The 21,306-nt window shown below is 51.7% G+C and overlaps 1 protein-coding gene across 1 annotated transcript in view; it reads right to left on the bottom strand.

Moving 5' to 3' along the window:
* The window catches only part of C2 (complement C2), a 658,041-nt gene that overhangs the window by 472,361 nt on the left and 164,374 nt on the right, over window positions 1-21,306 (bottom strand). The window contains exons 6-7 of the mRNA XM_078645909.1: window positions 18,886-19,019; window positions 1,057-1,198 (exon numbers count right to left, since the gene is read on the bottom strand). Coding sequence (XP_078502035.1) covers window positions 1,057-1,198; window positions 18,886-19,019 — 276 coding nt within the window. The remainder of the gene's footprint in view (window positions 1-1,056; window positions 1,199-18,885; window positions 19,020-21,306) is intronic.

The raw sequence follows: 21,306 nt of genomic DNA on the forward strand, positions 1-21,306 counted from the left end.
CTGTTTTGTTCAACTAATTATCAATTTGTCCTATACTTAACTGTTAGTTTCTATAAAGAAACCTTGAAGGATCTACACAATGACCCCTTGCTGAATTCAGAATTGTGTCTATTTTTCTAAAATGTATATCTTTCCAGGATCCATTATTGCTTTCATACCTATTTCTACCATTGCCTGGAAGGGGGTTGAAAGCACAAAAAATAGCAGAAATAGGCTATGTCTACAAAAAATGCCAAAACTGTGTAAAACAATTTGGATTTCTGACAAAAGTCTGTAATTCCTTAAAAGCTGGGAAATAGTGATTTCAGCCCCACAACCCCTTTTTGATACCATTTGCAGGGGAAAAAACAGACGCTTTCATTTGCAGCACTTTTTCCCCATTTTTCCCCCAAAAAATAAAATGTATCTGTATTTTGGCTAATTTCTGGGTCCCCTTCAGGGAAATCCACAAACTCTGTGTACCTTTAGAATTCCCATGATGTTGGAAGTAAAGGACGCAAATTTGACGTGGATACCTTATGTGGTCAAAAAGTTACAGCGTCTAAGGGCGAACTACTCCGAATAACCAAAAAAAGGCTTAGCACGGGGGGGGAGGCCTAGCAGCGAACGGGTTAAAGTGCTTATGACTATTGATGAGGATCCCCTGGAGGAGAAGTATGTGATACTAGTGTATTTACATGTGTACATTTTGGTATTTTCGGCTAACTCACCAATACACCCTTTCTGAGCTTTGGGGTGAGTACCATCTCGGTAAAGGCAACGCAACTTGATTTCGGACACCTAATACCCGAGAATCAAATACAAAACCAACCGTACCCCACATTATTGTTTTTGTCTTATTACATAAAAAGTGTGTTTCTGATCCATCTCTACAACAATGCCCAAATTCAGCCAATATAGAGACTGTTTAACTTAATGAACCACAAGTTTACTTTCTTAACCTTATTATCTCATACTACTCACCCGCCACTGCAGCCCCCCTCTCTCCCCCCCACCACCAATCCGATCTCCTTGTGTCACAGAAATGGCAGTGGACCTGAAGAAATGTTTTCATACCTTCGTAATTCATGTTCTTATCAATCTCATTAAAAATTTCGGCGGATTTGTCCGAGTTGTCATTGTAGATCTCCACCACCTTCTTGACTGTTGATGCGTAGGAAATGATTGCGAAATGGGCATTTACTTCAAAGCTGCTGAACTGTGAGACATTGTGGGGGGAACAGAAGTGGGGAGGAGAGAGAGAGAGAGAGTCAAAAAACAGACCTTTAGGAATACAGCAGATGTGCAGCAAATAATGTCCAACTGGGCCATTTACAAGGGCAAGCACTCCTGTTCAGAGACAGTCAGACTGTCCAATGCCCACCCTGTGTGATATTTTCGCAAACCAATTGCAACCGGAGCCATGTCAACAACAAATACAGTATGTTATTTTTATTTAACCCCTTGGCTGCGGCGGCAATTCCGCCGCAGCGCATGGGTGGAGGCGGGGCCGCGCAGTGCTCACATGCTCGTGACGTAACCGCTCCCTCACGAGCCTCGGGTGGGCTGTGCTTTGACGGAGCAGTTCTGTCACGGCCCCACCCGCTCAATAGAACGCGCCGAGTGGGCCGTGACGGAACCGCTTCGTCACCAGCACAGTCCACCCGAGGCTCGCGACGGAGAGGTTCCGTCACGAGCATGGGAGGGGTTAATTTAGTTTTCCTGACCTTGTTTCATTCTGTTACTCCTGCGCTCCTCAATCATATGCTCCATTTTATATTACATTGCCTATGCCACCCTTAGATGTGGGACTCTTAGTCATATGCCATTTATTGATACAGCCTATAAATGGATAGGATCCTGGGGGTTGTAAGTCAGAATACACAGATATTGCCTGTCATAACTTACTGAGTCCTAAATAATGTTTTTGACAATATCACTCTAATGGATGTAGATTTGCAGCAGATATTAGGACTATGTTATTCTGGTGCCACAAACTCCTGAGCCTTTCCCCATGGGATGAAAGCTTCCAAGAAGGGTGCTGATCATCTTGCCCCCAGCCTGCTGTAAAGAAGGTGTCCAGTGGCATAAATAATACTTCAGGTGAATGAGAGGCGTTGTCTTTGGTTTCTGGAGTCATCAGGTATTACCCTATGGGTAATGCTTATTAGTACTGTTTCCAGGATCACAGTAGTGGTCAATATAAATAACCAAGGACTCCCTTTAGGCACTTGAGACTCACATGGTAGCAAAGGCGAGCTCTGTTCATCCAGTATACCATGTATTTATATATTTAGCTAGACATTTATATAGTGCTCCTTGACCTCAACGGTGCTAAGGCTTAGGATGCTTCACAATGATACATTCACAAGCAACAGCGTTACATCAAGATGTGCGAGTTGAAATAGCATAAAAGTCAACAAGCCTAAAGAACACTAGGAGACCAACATTAGAGAGCAACAGTTAATTGTGGAAGGTATGGTAGGCGCTGTTTGAAACGGTGGGCCATTATATGTTTTTTAGAAGGTGGCGTCTGGGGCCAAACATCTGAGGGGAGGAAGGCAGCTCTGGACTGACAGGGCCCACTAGAGGAAACTGATCTTGAATGGTAGAGGTTCTAAACGTTGGAGTATTAAGAAGGAAAGAGATAAAACTTCTCAAAACTCACTGATCACTGGAAATTTTAAGCAAGTCAGAAAGGAAGTGTCAGGCTCTGCTTTCTGGCCTCTTCGGGGATGTGTTGCTATGCCTATAACCTCCCCATACGAACCGCCTCAGAGTCTGAATTAGAGAACACAGACTGCTAAGGGTGTCCAACCGGGGAGGGAAAGGAAGGGGACAGCAGGAAGGGAGACCTGAAATGACAAAGAACAACTATTTTAGGAAAACCCTCCCGTTCGTGCAATTCTAACCCACCCACTTCTCTAAATTCTCTTTACCTCAAAGGAGTGTACTCTATAACACCCGCTCGTACCTGTAAAGAAAAATACACGTGACAGGTTCTGTGGCAGACACTCAGGGAGGAGGTACCAGGCACTCCACCCAGCTGTAAGGATGACAAAGAACAAACACGTTTTCAGGAAAACCCTAGCAACTGAGGGCTATACTATATACCTGCATGCTTGCCACACCTACCTAAAATACATAGGATACAATCCTCAATGGGGGAGATAAATCCCTCTGTAATAGTACCCCTCTTGGTGTCTCCTACAGCAGGCAAAAATGATAAACAAGTGATGTAATGGGAAAACAATGCAAAGAACAAACATAAACTGAAAGGGTTCTCTGCTGAATATGGGTGTTCGAATATCACACCCTGAACTGAGAAGCACCCAAATAAATGTTTGTCAGATTACTTCACCGGGGGTATTGGAGCCTCGGTTCTCTGAATATGCGCCAAAGTTATTCGCACTTGGAAATCCTTTTCTCCCTCAGTTGAGAGAAATGCAAATATTCATCCGGTTGCCACGTTCGCTGTGTGGCTTTTACGAGGTAAGCCCCTCGTACAGCCAACAAAGGAGTTAGGGTTTTGCTTTCCCCTCAGCCGAGAGGAAAACCAAATTAGAAACAAGAGTTCACGCCCCAGCGTGGTTTACACAAAACAGTCAAGACGAGATGCTGGTTACGCAGCACAAGCGTGGATAGGTTGCTTCCCCCTCAGCCGAGAGGAAAACCAAAGCAAAATCAGAGCTCCACGTCCCAGCGTGGTGAACACGGAAGTCAATACGAAGCGCTGGTACAACAGAACAGATGCGGGTTGAATCCGCTTTCTTACCGCTACTTCACGCACTCAAACCGTTCTCCAGGATGCAAAAGGAATTATCGGCAGCAACCTGTTCCCCGGGGCTCCTTTTGATGACGCACTGCGCACACTCTGTGCGTACCATGCGTGACGGCCCCTCAGCATGACGGGAGTTGTAGTTCGCCGTCATTCTGATGCGTTAGGAGCGCGGGATTCGGGTCGTTGAACACCCTGCCAGGCGGAACATGACAGGAAGGGAGGATATGTAGGCAGTAGAGTTACCATGGGCTTGTGGATAAGGCAACACATTTTGAATTTAATTCTGGATGAAAGGGGAAGCAAATGTAGATTCCAAAGAGGAGAGAAGATGTAATATAATTTACCAGAAAAGAAGACTAATCTCTCCGCGGAGTGGAGTAACACTTTGAGAGGGATCAGTGAAGACTAAGGAACTCCAGCCAAAAGAAAGCTGCTAAAGTCAAGAGGGGAAAAGACCAGTGCAAGGAAAGTCACTCTGAGTAGATCAGCAGAAACAAGAGAACAGATTATTTTTAGTCTGTGAAGGTGAATGTGTACATGTATACATGCCTATAAAATTTCCCATGAATCTTGAAATAGTTCTCCTGCGCCGATAAGTGGTGCCTAGATTCTGAGGTGGCTCGGGGATGCATCCTAAATATGCTACCACTGAGCCATTTAACGTGCCCTTCAACTCGGATCAGGAGTTACTCTTCTCATAAATTGTCATTTTGCAGTTTTTCTGAAAAAATGAAAAAAGCCGAAGATATCTTGTACGACCTCTTTGTTCAGCACCCACTAGTGGTTTTCATTGAGAGACCTGCTGAGCACGTCTTCCTGGACATTCTGAACATCTGGCAGGAGATCGTCAGCTTCTTTGTGGGGAGTCAGTGCCAGATCATTTGAGCTTCTTGTGACAGGGCTTTGGACCATGTAGCCCCCAGCTTGTTCAGGTAGTACATGGTGGTTGTATTGTCCGTCTGAACAAGCAGAGTGTTGGTCGTGAATGAAGGATGGAACGTCTTGAGTGCCAGGTGAACTGAACGGAGGTCGAGGAGGTTGATGTAATATGTCTTTTCCTTTGAAGACCATATTCCTTGTATTTGCAGGTGACCCATGTTTGCTCCCTACCCGAGCAGAAAGGCATCCGTCACAATGGTCTGTGTTGGGTCCTAGTGGTAAAAAGGCATTCTTTGCAGTAGATTTTATGGAGGAACACTACCACTGGGGTGATCTGACAGCAACAGTGGATAGGGTGATCTTCTCCTCCTTCTTCACTGAGAACTGTCCACTGAACCTCCTAGCACTCCTGGAGAGGGTGCATGTGCAGGTGAGCACTGGGAGTCAGAAATACGTAGGAGGCCATCAAGCTGAGGAGCGAGGAGACTATGCGGACTGTTGGATGGGCTATCACACTTTTCCTGTAGTGTGTCAAAAGCAGCTCCTAAGTAGTGCAACATATGGACTGGTGTTGACATGGAGTTTTGAAAATTGACGTGAAGACCCAACCAATGTTGGATATGCAATTGGGCTTTTGGGAAGAAGGATGTCAGCGTGTTGTCCAGATAAGGATAGAGTAAGATCCTGTGTTTTCACAGATGTGCTGCCACCACAGTCTGGCATTTGGAAAATGTCCTGGGTGCTGACTTTAGCCCAAACGGTAGTGGCTATGTCCCAAGTCAAATCTGAGGAATTTCCGATGCAACTTTATGATGGAAATCTGGAAATAAACATTGTGCAGGTCTATTGAGCAAAGCCAGTCTTCCTTTTGAAGTTGAGGGTATATTTGATGTAACACCAGCACCCTGAACGGTTCCTTTCAAATCGGAGGTCGAGAATGGGCCTGAACTCTTGCTTGCCCTTCTTCGGCACAAGGAAATACCTGGAGTAAATACCCTGTCCTCATTGGCTTTGGGAGACAGATTCCACCGCTTTCTTGTGACACAGAGTGTTGACTTCCTCCTCCAGAAGGTCAAGGCGAGACATTGATGACCTCAGTGGAATATCTGGTGGTGGGGTAGTGAATCTGAGACAATAGCCATTTTTGACAATATTCAAGACCCAGGCGTCTGCTGTTATGCATTGCCACCCTATCAGATAATTTACAGTGCTTTCCCCTACCGGAGTGGGTAACGAAAGAGGGGGAAGAAAGGATTCTGGGTGACCTGTCCCTGGTCGCTCCCCACGCCGCACGGCTCCTACTTGGTGTCTGTGTCCGTGACCTCTCCCTACTGCTGCCGCTGCCTAGGGCTCGCCGCCAGTGTGCCCCGGGTATCTGTTTTTCTTTCTTTTTGTTTCCTCTGTTCTGACTTCTGTCACTTCCCAACTGTGCTTGCATCTTGTTTTGTTTAGGCAATCCATTTCTGCGCCCCTTCTCTCTGTGCCCCCCCGCTCCCCGCCGCTGCTCCCCTGCGGCCCGCCCCCTTTTGCCTCTGTGTCCCGTGCCCTCGCCCATTGGCCGCCCCGCTCCCGCCTCCCAGCTGCTCCTCCCTCCCACTTGGCATCTTATGGAGGACGCTGTGCGGAAGCGCAGCAGACACGCGCAGCGGGTGCGCCGCTGGCGCAGCAAAGGCAAGCCTGTCTGCGCCTGTCCGCGCCTGCACCGCGCCCAGCGCCAGAACCCCTGGACCCCGCGCCCGCCGCAACACCAGACTGCACTACGACTCGAGCACCCTCCATGAACTCAACACCGGATGAGACCACCCCTGCTGCCAGGCAACCCTGAAGCACACCCAAGGACCCTTCACCTGCCGGAACTGCAGCTTCATCAGCATCCGACCCGCCAAACCACCAACCAGAGAACTCAACCACCTCAGATGCATCCTCCTCAGCACCCGCTCTGCCCGCAAGCCCGCCATCGAACTCTGGGACCTCTTTGACTCCATAGCACCCGACGTCGCCTTCCTGACGCCTTCCCGTCGCCTGCCTGACGGAGACCTGGCTGAACGCCACCTCAGCACCGGACATCGCCTTAGCCATCTCACAGGGCTACAAGATCTCCCGCAGAGACCGCGCCAACGGAGTTGGTGGGGGAATCGCCATCATTCACAAAGACACCCTCAGAGTCTCAACCAACACCGACGACACCCTCACCTCTGCCGAACACATGCACTTCCAGATCCACACCGACCCCAACACGACCCTCAGAGGAACACTCGTCTACAGACCCCTCGGACCACGACCAATCAATCAATCATGACATTTGTATAGCGCCCTACTCACCCAGAAGGGTCTCAACGTGCTGGGGGAGAGGGGTCCGCTACTGCTCGAAAAGCCAGGTCTTGAGTAGCTTCCTGAAGGTTAGGTGGTCCTGGGTTCGCCGAAGGTGGATGGGGAGGGAGTTCCATGTCTTGGCTGCCAGGTGTGAGAAGGATCTTCCTCCGGCGGTGGCTCTGCGGATGCATGGAACGGCGGCGAGGGCGAGGCTGGTCGACCGTAGCTGGCGGGTGGGCATGTAGAAGGTCAGGCGGTGTGCGTGGGTGTGCGCGGGTGAGGAGTCTGAACGGGATCCTCTTGCTGACGGGGAGCCAGTGCAGGTCTCTCAGGTGGCCGGAGATGTGGCTGTGACGGGGAATGTCCAGGATGAGTCGTGCGGAGGCGTTCTGGATGCGTTAGAGTCTTTTCTGAAGTTTGGCTGTGGTTCCGGCGTAGAGGGTGTTTCCGTAGTCCAGTCGGCTGGTGACGAGTGCCTGGGTGACCGTCTTCCTGGTTTCGGTGGGGATCCATCGGAAGATCTTTCGGAGCATGAGCAGGGTGTTGAAGCACGATGATGAGACAGCGTTGACTTGTCTGGTCATCGAGAGGGAGGAGTCCAGGATGAAGCCCAGGTTGCGAGTGTGGTCCGTTGGCTTGGGAGTGGTGCCCAGGGCAGGGGGCCACCAGGAGTCGTCCCAGCCAGAGGGTGATGACCCCAGGATGTGGACTTCCGTCTTGTCTGAGTTCAGTTTAAGACGGCTGTTCTTCATCCACTCGGCGACGTCTTTTATCCCTTCATGTAGGCTGGTTCTGGCGGTGGCTGGGTCGTTGGTGAGGGAGAGGATCAGCTGGGTGTCGTCGGCGTAGGAGATGATGTTGAGGTTGTGTTGGCGTGTGATGGCTGCGAGGGGGCTCATGTAGACGTTGAATAGGGTGGGGCTGAGTGGTGATCCCTGTGGTACGCCGCAGATGACTTCTGTGGCCTCGGATATGAACGGGGGGAGGCGGACTCTCTGGGTTCTTCCGGCGAGGAACGAGATGATCCACTCCAGTGCCTTCTCATGGATTCCGACGTTGCTGAGGCGTTGCACTAGGGTGCGGTGGCAGACAGTGTCAAACGCTGCGGAGAGGTCCAGGAGGATGAGGGCCGCTGTTTCCCTGTTGTCGAGCAGGGATCTGATGTCGTCGGTGGCTGTGATGAGGGCGGTCTCGGTGCTGTGGTTGGCTCGGAAGCCGGACTGCGAGTGGTCGAGGGATCCGTTCGTCTCGAGGAAGGCGGCAAGCTGGAAAAGGGAGGAGCGAGATGGGGCGGAAGTTCTTGAGGTAGGTGGGGTCCGCTGTTGGTTTTCTCAGGAGAGCGCTGAGTTCTGCGTGCTTCCAGCTTTCTGGGTAGGCGGCAGTGTTGAAGGAGGCGTTGATGATGTCCCGGAGATGGGGTGCGATGATGGAGTTGGCCTTGTTGAAGACGTGGTGGGGCAGGGGTCGATAGGGGATCCGGAGTGGATGGTGTTCATCGTGCGAGTGGTGTATTCGGTGCTGACCGGGGTCCAGGGGTAGAGGGTGGTGGTGGGGGGCATTGGTTTGGTGGTTGGGTGCGTGGTTGGTGCGCCGAAGCTGTTGTGTATTTCGGTGATCTTGCGGTGGAAGAACGAGCCGAGTGAGTCGCAGAGGTCTTGCGAGGGAGTGATGTCGTTGTTTCCAGCGCTGGGGTTGGAGAGCTCTTTGACGATGCTGAAGAGTTCCTTGCTGTTGTGGGAGTTGTTGTCCAGTCGTTCTTTGAATGCTGTCTTCTTGGTGGTGTGTATCAGCTGGTGGTGTTTGCGGGTGGCGTGCTTCAGGGCAGTCATGTTGTCTGTGGTCTGTTCGTTGCGCCAGGCTTTCTCGAGGGTGCGGCAGTTCTTCTTGGAGTTCTTAAGTTCGTCGGTGAATCAAGGGGCTTTCTTGCTGCCGTGTCCACTGGGAGGGGTCTTCAGTGGTGCGAGGTCGTCTGCGCAGTTGGTGATCCACTATGTGAGGTTGTGTGCTGCTACGTTGGGGTCCGTTGTTCTGGCTGGAGGGTTCTGGCTGAGGGAGGTGGTGAGCTGAGCAGCGGTGATCTTGTTCCAGTTCCTGCGAGGAACCTGTTGCAGGTGGTGGTGGGTCGTGGTTCTTCTGAAGCTGAAGTGGACGCAGCTGTGGTCAGTCCAATGAAGTCCGGTGGAATGGCTGAAGGAGATGTACTTGCTGGAGGAGAAGACTCGGTCGAGCGTGTGGCCGGCGTAGTCGGTGGGGGTGTTCACCAGTTGCTTGAGTCCGAGGTTGGTGAGGTTGTCCAGCAGGGTGGTGGTGTTGTTGTCCTTGTTGTTCTCCACGTGGAAGTTGAGGTCCCCTAGGAGGATGTAGTCAGCGGAGGGGAGGGCGACCTCATCAGCACCCATGCCCTCGCCTCCAGGGACTACATCCTCCTCGGAGACCTTAACTTCCACCTCAAAAACAACAACAACACCAACTCCGCCGCCCTCATCGACAACCTCGGAAACCTCGGACTCAACTCAGCTCGTAACGACCCCCACCCATGCTGCCAGACACACGCTGGACCCCATCTTCTCCGCAAGCCCCCACGTCTTCTTCAACCACACCACCTAACCCCACTGGACCGACCACAGATGCGTCCACTTCACCTTCAGGAAACCCACCACACACCACCAGCTGCCACGCCGCTGCTGGGGCAAGGTCACCAAGGACCAACTGACAATCACCCTTGCCCTGACACCACCCGCAGACCCCATCGACCCCGACACCGCCGCAACCAACCTCAAACAGTGGATCAGCGACTGGGCCAACACCCTCACCCCTCTCAAGACCTCCACAACTAACCACACCAACAAAACAGCCGCCTCATTCACCGAAGAACTCCGGACATCCAAGCGCACCTGCCGGAAGTTGGAGAAGAAATGGCTCCACGACTGAACACCAGACAACCACACAGCCCTCAAGAACGCCACCCGCAGACACCACCAACTGATCAGGACCACCAAGAGGACCGCCTTCAAGGACCGCCTAGACAACAACGCACACAACACCAAAGAGCTCTTCAGCATCGTGAAAGAACTCTCTGACCCCAGCTCCAACACCAACGACATCCCACCATCGCAGGACCTGTGCGACTCCCTGGCCTCCTTCTTTCATCGCAAGATCACCGACATCCACGACAGCTTCAACTCCTCCACCCCCGCACCCACCACCGAGACCACCAAACCCGCGACCTCCACCCGCAACAGCCGCCTGACCGCCTGGTCCACCGTCAGCGACGAAGACACCATCAAAACCATGAACTCCATCCACTCCGGATCCCCTTCCGACCCCTGCCCTCACCATGTCTTTAACAAAGCCAGCACCACCATCGCGCCCCACCTCCGGAAAGCAATCAACATCTCCTTCGAAACAGCAACCTTCCCGGAAAACTGGAAGCACGCAGAGATCAACGCCCTACTGAAGAAACCCAAGGCGGACCCCAAGGACTTCAAGAACTTCCGGCCCATCTCCCTGCTTCCGTTCCCGGCAAATGTGACAGAGAAGATTGTCAACAAACAGTTAACCTGCTACCTCGAAGAAAACAATATCCTGGATCCTTCCCATTCCGGTTTTCGCAGTAACCACAGCACCGAGACCGCCCTCATCGCCGCCACCGACGACATCAGGAGCCTGATGGACAAGGGAGAAACAGCCGCCCTCATCCTCCTGGACCTATCAGCAGCCTTCGACACGGTCTGCCACCGCACCCTAACAGCACGCCTCCACGACACCGGAATCCAAGAGAAGGCCCTGGCCTGGACCACATCCTTCCTCCTCGGCAGAACCCAGAGCATCTGCATCCCACCCTTCCGGTCGAAAACCACGCTGTTCAATATATACATGGCACCGCTCGCCCACATAGCACGACAACACAGCCTCAACATCATCTCCTACGCCGACGACACCCAGCTGATCATCTCCCTCACCGAAGACCCCCACACCGCCAAAGCCAATCTCCACAGAGGAATGAAGGCCGTCGCCGACTGGATAAAGGACAGCAGACTGAAGCTGAATTCAGACAAAACGGAGGTCCTCATCCTCGGACCCACCCCATCAGCATGGGATGACTCCTGGTGGCCCACATCGCTAGGCACTGCCCCGGAACCCACCGACCACGCACGCAACCTGGGGGTCATCCTCGACTCCGCCCTCTCCATGACCAAGCAAGTCAACGCCGTCTCCGCATCCTGCTTCAACACCCTCCGAATGTTTCGCAGGATCTTCAAATGGATCCCCCCCCCGACACGAGAAAAAACGTCACCCAGGCCCTCGTCACCAGCAGACTCGACTACGGGAACGCCCTCTACTCAGGAAAAATAACCAAGCTCCTGAGACGACAACAACGAATCCAGAACGCCTCGGCACGACTGATCCTTAACACCCCCCGACACAGTCACATCACACCCCATCTGAGAAGCCTACACTGCCTCCCCGTCAACAAGAGGATCACCCTCAAACTCCTCATCCACACACACAAAGCACTATACAACACCGGACATACATACCTCAACGACCGACTCAGCTTCCACACCCCCACCCGCAGCCTCCGCTCTGCCAGCCTCGCCCTCGCCTCAGTTCCCCACATCCGGAAGACCACCGCCGGCGGCAGATCCTTCTCCTACCGCGCCACCAAAACCTGGAACTCTCTCCCTACCAACCTACGACAGACCCAGAACCTGCTGGCCTTCAGAAGACTTCTCAAGACCTGGCTCTTCGATCAGTAGCAGCCACCCCATGCGCCTTGAGACCCTCGTGGTATGTAGCGTGCTTTAGAAATGCAGTGATTGATTGATTGATTGGGTTTTGATGCCGTAGGTTGTTGGCTCCCTTGGTTAGCTTGCTGTGTAGCACGTCCCCTCTGCTGCGTGTGCTGAGGCTGGTAGGACCTTTGATACTGTTGTGATCTCCTGGACTGCCATTGAGTGGTTTGAACCCTCTGCAAAAGGAAACGCCAGAACGAACAGCGCTGTTCTTTCGATTTCTCTAGCCCTACTGCTTTCAAAGTATCCATCCCTGTCTTCATCCTCGCCATTTCGTCATCGGCGTGCGAGCTGAACAGAGTGGATCCCAAAAAAGGTACGTTCTGAAAACGTAACTGAGCGTCAGGCTTCAGTGATCTTAGTCGGAACCATGCATGTCTGCGTAAGGAATCCCACTTGACAGTAACAGATGATCTGGTTGGAGACCATGGCTCCCTGCTGGACGATTTCCAGGAAAACCCTTCCGGTGTTCTTTTGGAAGGTGATCAGGAAAGTGGAGAATGGAATCCCACAAGGCTCGATCGTATCTTCCTACGAGGGCTGTGGCCCTAACCGCTTTCATGGATGTAACCACTGTGTTGCAGACGTTGCAGCCGAGTCAAACCTTTTGCTGTCCTGATCCAGGAGAGAAATAGCTGATGGAGACATGGCATGAGATTTGGATCTTGCTCCAGAGGGCGGTATTTCTTGTGGAGCGTGCTGACTTTGCTACAGCTGGAGTGAGGAACAATTCCATGGCTGGCTCAAGGAGACCCGGCACTAGCAGTAGTAAAGGTTTTGAGGCCGTGGGTTGGTGAAGTGTTTCAAAGATCACTGACGTCGATGGGAGTGGGAACCACCATAGGTATATTTAATTTAGTTGCGTCTCGAACCAGAACCTCCTAAAAGTGTTGATGTCATCAATTGGTGAGGACCGAGGTTGAGATGAGTTCAACAAGGTAGGAGAGTAGTCCCTGGTGGAAGAGGACGGATCCCCATGGCGATGGCGGTGGGAACGTGATCTTGATCTGTGATGAGAGCTGTGAAGTGAACAAGAGTGTTGTGATCTAGTAGGAGACCATCCAGGAGAATGGTGACCATGGCGAGAGCAATAGTTTATCCTTATACACAATCTCTTAGGAACTGGTGTGATAGGAACCTGCGGCACCGCAGGAGGTGGAATCAAAGGTGCTGGTGGAGCTGGTGGTGGTCAAACTGGTGTTTGAGGGACCAGAAGAGGAGGAGGAGTTGGTAGTGCCAGAGTCAGAGGAGCTGCCAGAGCCAGGAAGCCAGTGCGAGAAGATACCGGAATGGGAGAAGAGGATCAGGCTTGGGCGTAGTTCACAGAGTTTTCTTATGCAAAACTCCGCGAAGTTACAAAAAACTCTGCGAAGTTCCGCGAGTGGCGGAGTGCAGTGAGAACTGCAGTTTGTGCTGGTATTCCTGCCGTTTGGGTAGAAATTCTACCCGAGCGGCAGCTCCCGCTCGTGAACTTACCATTCTCGAACTTACCGTTTGATATCTCGAGTGGGGAAAAAACTCTGCTGCACATCGCGAAGCGGAATATTCTGTGAAGTGCAGAAAACTCTGCAAACTCCACAAACGGAGCAAATTTTACTGCAAAGGCCTAAAGAGGATACTTCTACCAGAGATGGAGACCTGGAGTGAGAATCGGATGATGATTGGATTCTCCTTTTTTTGGTGGGTTTCCGCAGTCTCCTCGACGTTGATGACTTTCTTGACGTCTACATGTTGCCGACTCGTTTTTGACGTTGATCTGCTTCTCAAAATTGACCCTTGTCAATGAAGGCTCGATCTTGATGCCGAGCGGCTTCTTAATGTCAACCTCTCTCTTGTGCCTTTGGATCTCGACCGCCGACCTCTCGGCGATGGGGAGTTGGAATCCCTTGACGTCGATGTAACTCTTGATATCGGTTGGTGGTGTGAAGCAGGTCTCGATGTCCCTTTTATTTCGAGCATTGATGTTTATGCGGCTTTGAGCCAGTCAATGATGGCGAGCAAGTCAGCGCCATACCTCCTCTCAACGTAGACAGCCTTGACATCAACCGGGACCGATAGCGTTTTCTTCTGAGAAAACGCCTCTTAGACCTCCCCCAACCACTGGAAGCTGAGGGAAGAGCTCTGGTGGAATAACTACCACCCCCTCACTCGGAGGTCCCACTGGCTTCTTGCTATCTTCTTCTTTCTTTCCTTCCCTGCAGGCAAAATTTCTCCCTGTCACAGAGGGTTCGTCTGGAGAAGGTCTTGCAGATGTCACAGGAGGCAGGAAGGTGAGAAGATGATAGGCAGATGCTACAGACCTTGTGGGGTTCTGGTTTGGTCTGTTTCATGCTACAGCAAGGACATTTGTTGAAAAGAGAAGGCATTTTAGACAGAATACCTTTTTCCTGTCAGGAAATCACTGACCCCTGACCCTCCTGGTAGGTCGCTCCCCATCCACGCAGCGCCGCCTGTGTGCTCCTGCTGCCACTGCCGAGTACCCGCTGGTAAGTGAGCTCTACCCCCGTTTCTGTGCCCCGCTTCTGCCCTCTGTGCCACTGTTTTCCCCCTCTCTGTGTCCCGCTTTTGCTTCTGTGCTACCCGTTTTCCCCTCTGTGGTGCCCCATTTTGTCCTCTATGCCACTGTTTTTCCCCCTCCGTGTGCCCCGTTTTTGCTCTCTGTGCCACTTGTTTTTCCCCACTGTTGTGCCCCGTTTTGCCCTCTGTGACAGATTTTCCCCCCTTTCTGTGCCCCGTTTTTGCTTCTGTGCCACTCGTTTTTCCCCTCTGTTGTGCCCCGTTTTGCCCTCTGTGCCACTGTCTTCCCCTCCTTTGTGCTCCGTTTTTGCTCTCTGTGACACTCATTTTTCCCCTCTCTGTGCCCCTTTTTTGCTTCTGTACCACTCGTTTTTCCCCTCTGTTGTGACCCATTATGCCCTCTGTGCCACTGTTTTGCCCCTCTTTGCGCCCCATTCTGCTTTCTGTCCCACTCTTTCGCCGCCCCCTGCCCACTCGCTGCTCCCGCCTCCCAGCTGCTCCTCCCTCCCACCTCCCCATATATGCCGGACACTGTGTTATCATGTAGCGGACACGCACAGCGGGCGCGCCGCTGGCGCGCCGAGCCCGTCCGCGCCTGGACCACGCCCAGCGCCGAAACCCCTGGACCCCGCGAACACCACAGCACCAGACTCCGCTAAGCACCCTCCACGCACTAAACGCTGGCCAAAACCACACCTGCTTCCAGGCCGCCCCGAAACGGTCCACAGACCCTTCTCCTGCAGCACCAGCAGCCTCACCTGCGACAGAGCCACCAAACCTCCAAGAACTGGACCCAACCACCTCCGCTGCTTACTTCTCAACACCCGCTCCGCACGCAAACACGCCGTCGAGCTCCTGGATCTGCTCGACACCTCCGCCCCAGACGTGGCCTTCCTAACCGAGACCTGGTGGAACGACTCCTCGGCGCCCAACATCGCCATAGCCATCCTGGACGGCTACAAGATCACCCACAGGGATCGCGCCAACGGAATCGGAGGAGGAATAGCCATCATCCACATGTCCACCCCCACGCAGAATACAACCTCAACACCGCCGAACACCTGCACTTCCGGATCCACACCGACCCCAACACCACTCTCAGAGGAACACTCGTCTACAGACCCCCCAGACCCTGCGCTCAGTTCAGCGACTCGCCAGCACCCACGCACTCGCCTCCACGGACTACATCCTCCTCGGGGACCTGAACTTCCACCTCGAGAACAACAACGACGACAACTCCGCCACGCTAATCGACAACCTTGCCAACCTCGGCCTCAGACAACTCGTCACCACACCCACTCACGCTGCCGGCCACACGCTGGACCCCATCTTCTCCACAAGCACCCACATCGCCTTCGACCACAACACCGAATTCCACTGGACGAACCACCTGCATCCATTTCACCTTCAAGAAACAAACCACGCACCACCACACCCAACAACTGCCTCACCGCTGCTGGAGCAAAGTCACCGAAGACCAGCTGATCACCACCCTCACCCAGAACCCACCCACCGACCCCACCAACCCAGACGCCGCAGCCCACAACCTCAGACAGTGGATCGACGAGTGCGCCAACACCCTCGCCCCACTCAAGAAACCCTCCAACAGCCACGCCAGCAAGAGAGCCACCTGGTTCACCGAGGAGCTCCAGACCTCCAAACGCGCATGCCGGAAACTGGAGAAGAAATGGCTCCACGAATGCACACCGGACAACCACGCAGCCCACGAGGACGCCACCCGCAAACATCACCACCTCATCAGATCAGCCAAGAGATCCTCCTTCAAAGACCGCTTGGATAACAACGCACACAACAGCAAAGAGCTCTTCAGCATCGTAAAAGAACTCTCCAACCCCAGCGCCAATGCCAACGACATCCCGCCCTCACAAGAACTGTGCGACTCACTGGCCACCTTCTTCTACCGCAAGATCGCTGACATCCATGACAGCTTCAACACCATGACCACCCCGACTACGCCAGACTCCACCTCCCCTACGAGCACCACCAGCGCCAAACCGCATGACCTCCTGGTCCAACGTCAACGACGCCGAGACACGCAAGGTCATGAACTCCATCCACTCAGGATCTCCGTCAGACCCGTGCCCACACCACATATTAAACAAAGCAGATGCAGCCATCGCACCATAACTACGGAAGGTCATCAACATCTCCTTCGAAACAGCGACATTCCCGGAAATCTGAAAGCACGCCGAAATCAAAGCCCTCCTCAAGAAGCCCAAGGCGGACCCCAAGGACCTTAAGAACTTCCGGCCCAACTCCCTGATTCCTTTCCCGGCAAAGATCATCGAGAAAATCGTCAACAGGCAATTGGCCTGCCACCTCGAAGAAAACAACATCTTGGACTCGTCCCAGTCCGGATTCAGACGAAACCACAGCACAACCTCATCGCCGCCACAGACGACATCAGGCGCCAACTAGACAATGGCAAAACATCAGCCCTCATCCTCCTGGACCTGTCAGCTGCCTTCGACACAATCTGCCATCGCACTCTAAAGACACGCCTCCAAGAAGCCAGAATCCAAGAGAAGGCCCTTGACTGAACCACATGCTACCTCTCCGGCAGAACCCAGAACGTCCGCCTCCCACCCTTCCGATCCAAAGCCACCAACATTATCTGCGGCGTCCCCCAGGGCTCATCCCTCAGCCCGACGCTGATCAACGTCTACATGGCCCCCCTCGCACAAGTGGCCCGCCATCACGACCTCAACATCATCTCCTACGCCGACGACACCCAGCTCATCCTCTCCCTCACCAAGGACACACACACTGCCAAAACAAACCTCCACGAGGGAATGAAGGCCGTCGCCGACTGGATGAGGAGCAGCCGTCTGAAACTGAACTCCGATAAGACCGAGGTCCTCATCCTCGGACCCACCCCCTCAGCCTGGGATGACTCATGGTGGCCGACCACACTGGGAACAGCACCGACACCCACCGACCATGCACCCAACCTAGGATTCATCCTCAAATCTTCCCTCTCCATGTCTAAGCAGGTCAACGCCGTCTCCTCCTCCTGCTTCAACACCCTCCGCACGCTCCGCAGGATCTACAAGTGGATCCCGACCGAAACAAGAAGAACAGTGACACAGGCCGTCGTCAGCAACAGACTGGACTACGGCAATGCACTCTACGCAGGAATCCTAGCCAAACACCTACAATGACTACAACGCATCCAAAACGCCTCCGCCAGACTGATCGTAAACGTCCCCCGCCGCAGCCACATCACCCCCCACCTGAGAGACCTACACTGGCTCTCCATCGATAAGAGGATCACCATCAAGCTCCTCACCAAAGCACACAAAGCACTCCACAATGCCGGACCAGCCTACCTGAACAGCAGACTTAGCTTCTACAACCCCACCCGCCAGCTCCGCTCTGCCAGCCTCACCCTCGCCGCTGTCCCCCGCATCCAACGAAAGACCTCAGGCGGCAGATCCTTCTCCTACCTCGCCGCCAAGACCTGAAACACCCTCCCTACCCACCTATGGCAGACCTAAGACCTACTCACCTTCAGAAGACTCCTCAAGACCTGGCTCTTCGAGCAGTAGCGGCACCCCCCTCCCCTCAGCGCCTTGAGACCCTCACTGGTAAGTAGCGCGCTTTACAAGTACTCTGATTAATTGATTACTCAATAGAGAAAGACAAAAGATGTTGAGTGAATCAAAAAACACTGAACTTTAAAGTACTATTTTAATTAAAAAACCTAAAAAGGTCAACCTCCATGCTTCAAGGGTTCTGTCAGCAGATGCCGGAAAAAAGAACTGAGGTAACTGCCTCAGGCTAAGTATGACAGGATATTACTGTTCTTAAAGCCACAGTCTCCTTTTTCTTTACCTATAATGGCAGTCTATGGGCTACATTACCCTGCACCTCTTCATCTCAGTTTCTCTCTTAAGAAAAAGGTTTGTGAAAGTTCTTTTACTGTGCTCTTACAAATGTATTTATGCATTAGGTGCATGTTTCCTTGGAGTCCCTCATTTTGCCCCTTCAAGATGAAGAATTCTGGGCACTGTAGTCTTGTCCTTTAGGCTGCATTGTGACTTTCTTATGTGACTTTTCAAGTCCTTCCTGAAGAAAGGCGAATTTCAGCATTCAGGAAGATTTATTGGAAAAAGTGCTCCAGGGTCCTGCTTATGACTATACATGGAAATCCCCTATGAGAGAAGCAATAAATATTATTGATGGACTTAGGATAAAAGCATGTGATTGGGAAAGGATATAGGATAAAGTTAGGAGGAAAGATGGACTGTGGAGTGGGGATAGGTATAGCAGAGAGGAAGAGGAAGGACTAGAAGTGGGATAGTTTTAAGGGAAGAGAGAATTAATGGAGAGAACTAAACAGGGAAGACAGGGTGGATGCTGGGGAGACGATGCATGTGATTATGATTAGAGTTGAGAGGATTTATGTTGGGAGAAAAACAGCTGGAAAACAGAGAGGATGCATATAGGACATAGAAAGTTACTGGAGAAGAGAGGATAGTTGTTGAGAGAGTAAATTAAACATGTGTCAGTTGTAGGAAGAAGAGGAGCATCACCACCACCACACCACTACTAGGATTCTATTTAATTACCAATAGGTCTTGGAGGCTTCAGACTCACCGAGCTAACAAAAAATCGAACAGCCTCTTTAAATTCTAGGAAAGTCTCTTCTAGCACACTTCGAGATCCATCCACAAGAATATAGATATTCAGGGTCCCGTTTTTCTTAATGACAACTTTACGCCCAAGGTTTTCTGTGGGAAAGAGATAAAAGATTAACCAGTAACTGGTAGCTTTAACTGTGCCTCCTTTTATGTTGAAACATACTTTTACAATTTAAAATCCTCTTCAATCATCTTAGTATAACTCTAAAGGTGATGTAAGTGAGTGTGGGACCCATGAGTCTGCAGTACTGGAGAGCCTAATGTGGTCTTTATGAGGGTGGAACTCAAGCGGCTGCAGTACTGGAGAGCTCAGCTTGGTGGCAGAGAGGACCTGATCCATGAGTCACTAGTTTCATGTCACTTAATCCGACATTACTGAGTGTGGAGCCCACAATGTGGTACTTACCTGCAGCTCAACCTGGTGTTACTTTGTGTGGGGCCCACGAGGCTGTACTACATTTTAGCTAAGCCTGGTGTTACTGAGTGTGGTATGAACAAGACTTTACTTCCATGTAGCACAACCTTGTGCTACTGAGTGTAGGGACCACAGGAATGTAGTATCATGTGCAGCAGGCCCCCATGAGGCTGTACTTCCATGTAGCTTAACCTGGCAAGCTCCAGAGCTGGATAGCCACTCATGGAGCTCTGTGCAGCTTATAAGACAAGTCTTGCACTGCAGCTTCTATCTGTAATTACGGAACATGATATAAAACTACAACCGGAAACATTGAGAGAGGCGGTGATAATGGTCTTTCATAATTATGGGAAAGATCCCACGGATCTGCTATCCCTCCTTAATACAGATGGGAAGTTACTGAGCAAGCTCTTAGCCATTAGGATACAGGGGTTCCTAAAGGATCTGGCACATCCAAATCAATGTGGGTTTATCTCCAGGAGAAACAGGTCCAACACTTCCATATTATTGATCAGGAACAGCAGGGAAACACTCCTCCTGCTATACTATACACTGATATAGAAAAAGGTTTTTAAACTATCACATGGCCATATCTGTTTGCAGTGCTGTGAAAGATGTGGTTTGGCCCTAATATATTGAACTGGTTAAAACTCTTAAATTAAAAGGAACAATTGATGGACGGAATGCTAAACAATGTCAAACATTCTCTCCCAATACAGAGATCTGGGCCTTAATTCATCGTTTGTTTTCACAGCATGCTAAACCAGTTTGACTAAGCCATATGTAAATGAGTCTTGACCCTGCTCCTCATGGGAACAGTCCAGTCCGAACTGCCAGACTAGGCCTTCTCTGGATCAGAAACAAGCATCCTGGGACCGGTTTTGGGATATCATCCCTCATCAGCCAGGCTAGCTTGACTCCAGTGGCATGGAGGGCATGGACACACGTCTGTTCATACCCATCCCACTCAGGGGTGTAGGAAAGTCGGATCTGCTTTCATGGTCACCCCCACTTTTTGCTGGTGTCATTATGTTTTTCTGACTCGTCAGCCTGGGATCCTGCTAATCAGGATCCTAGTCTTTGTGCTTCTTCCCTAAATTAGACATGGCGACTACTTAGGTACACTCCAGATTGGCTACTGGGCTACCGCTGTAAGTCCCTGGTATATGGTACCAAAGTACCCAGGGCATAGGTACACCATGGATCTCACATGGGCTGAAGCATGTATTATGCCACCCATGCAAGACCATTCAAATTGTGACTCCAGACCTGCCATTGCAGCCTGTGTATGCTGGTGCTACCACCACTTAAGACTGATATAGGTTTCCCTATATCTAAAGTCACTACACTTAAAACCTGTAAGCCACCCCTGATGCAAGCCTTTCAATACTAAAGGCAGGGTGCTTGGTTCTATGTGTGAAGATGCCTATGCATGAGCAGGGCACCCCTACAACCTTTGGAGTACATTCTCCCGGGTTGTAAGTGCATCAGCCATTTGGACATATGGAGTGGCCATGCGTCATTACGCGATGACCATCTCTAAACTGACTGTAATGAACCCTGTCATGTTGGCATCAAACATGTTGGAATCATACCCCTACACCATAAATGGTATGGAAGGTATGATTACATGCACTGTAAAGCCCCTCCGGGAGACCCTCAGTGCTCCCGGTACTAGTCTTTGGTGCCCTCTTTGCATGCTCCAGTTCAAACCAGTTCAGGGAGCTGCAGCTCTGGCGTGAAACTGGACAAAAGACATGGGAGTATCCTCCCCACTGTCCAGACCCTCCACTAGGAGGGACCCCTGAATCGTCCCAACCTTTACCTAAGGGTACTTAAGGGATTACCTGTGAGTGGGCTCCTAGATTCGTCAAGGGACAAGATTCAAACCATACATCACTTCAACTTCGACCGTCTGGACACTCTGGACTTCACTTTGGAAATCGATTACAATTACAATGG

Source organism: Lissotriton helveticus, chromosome 5_1, assembly GCF_964261635.1.
Source record: "Lissotriton helveticus chromosome 5_1, aLisHel1.1, whole genome shotgun sequence".
In the NCBI taxonomy this organism is placed as follows: domain Eukaryota; kingdom Metazoa; phylum Chordata; class Amphibia; order Caudata; family Salamandridae; genus Lissotriton; species Lissotriton helveticus.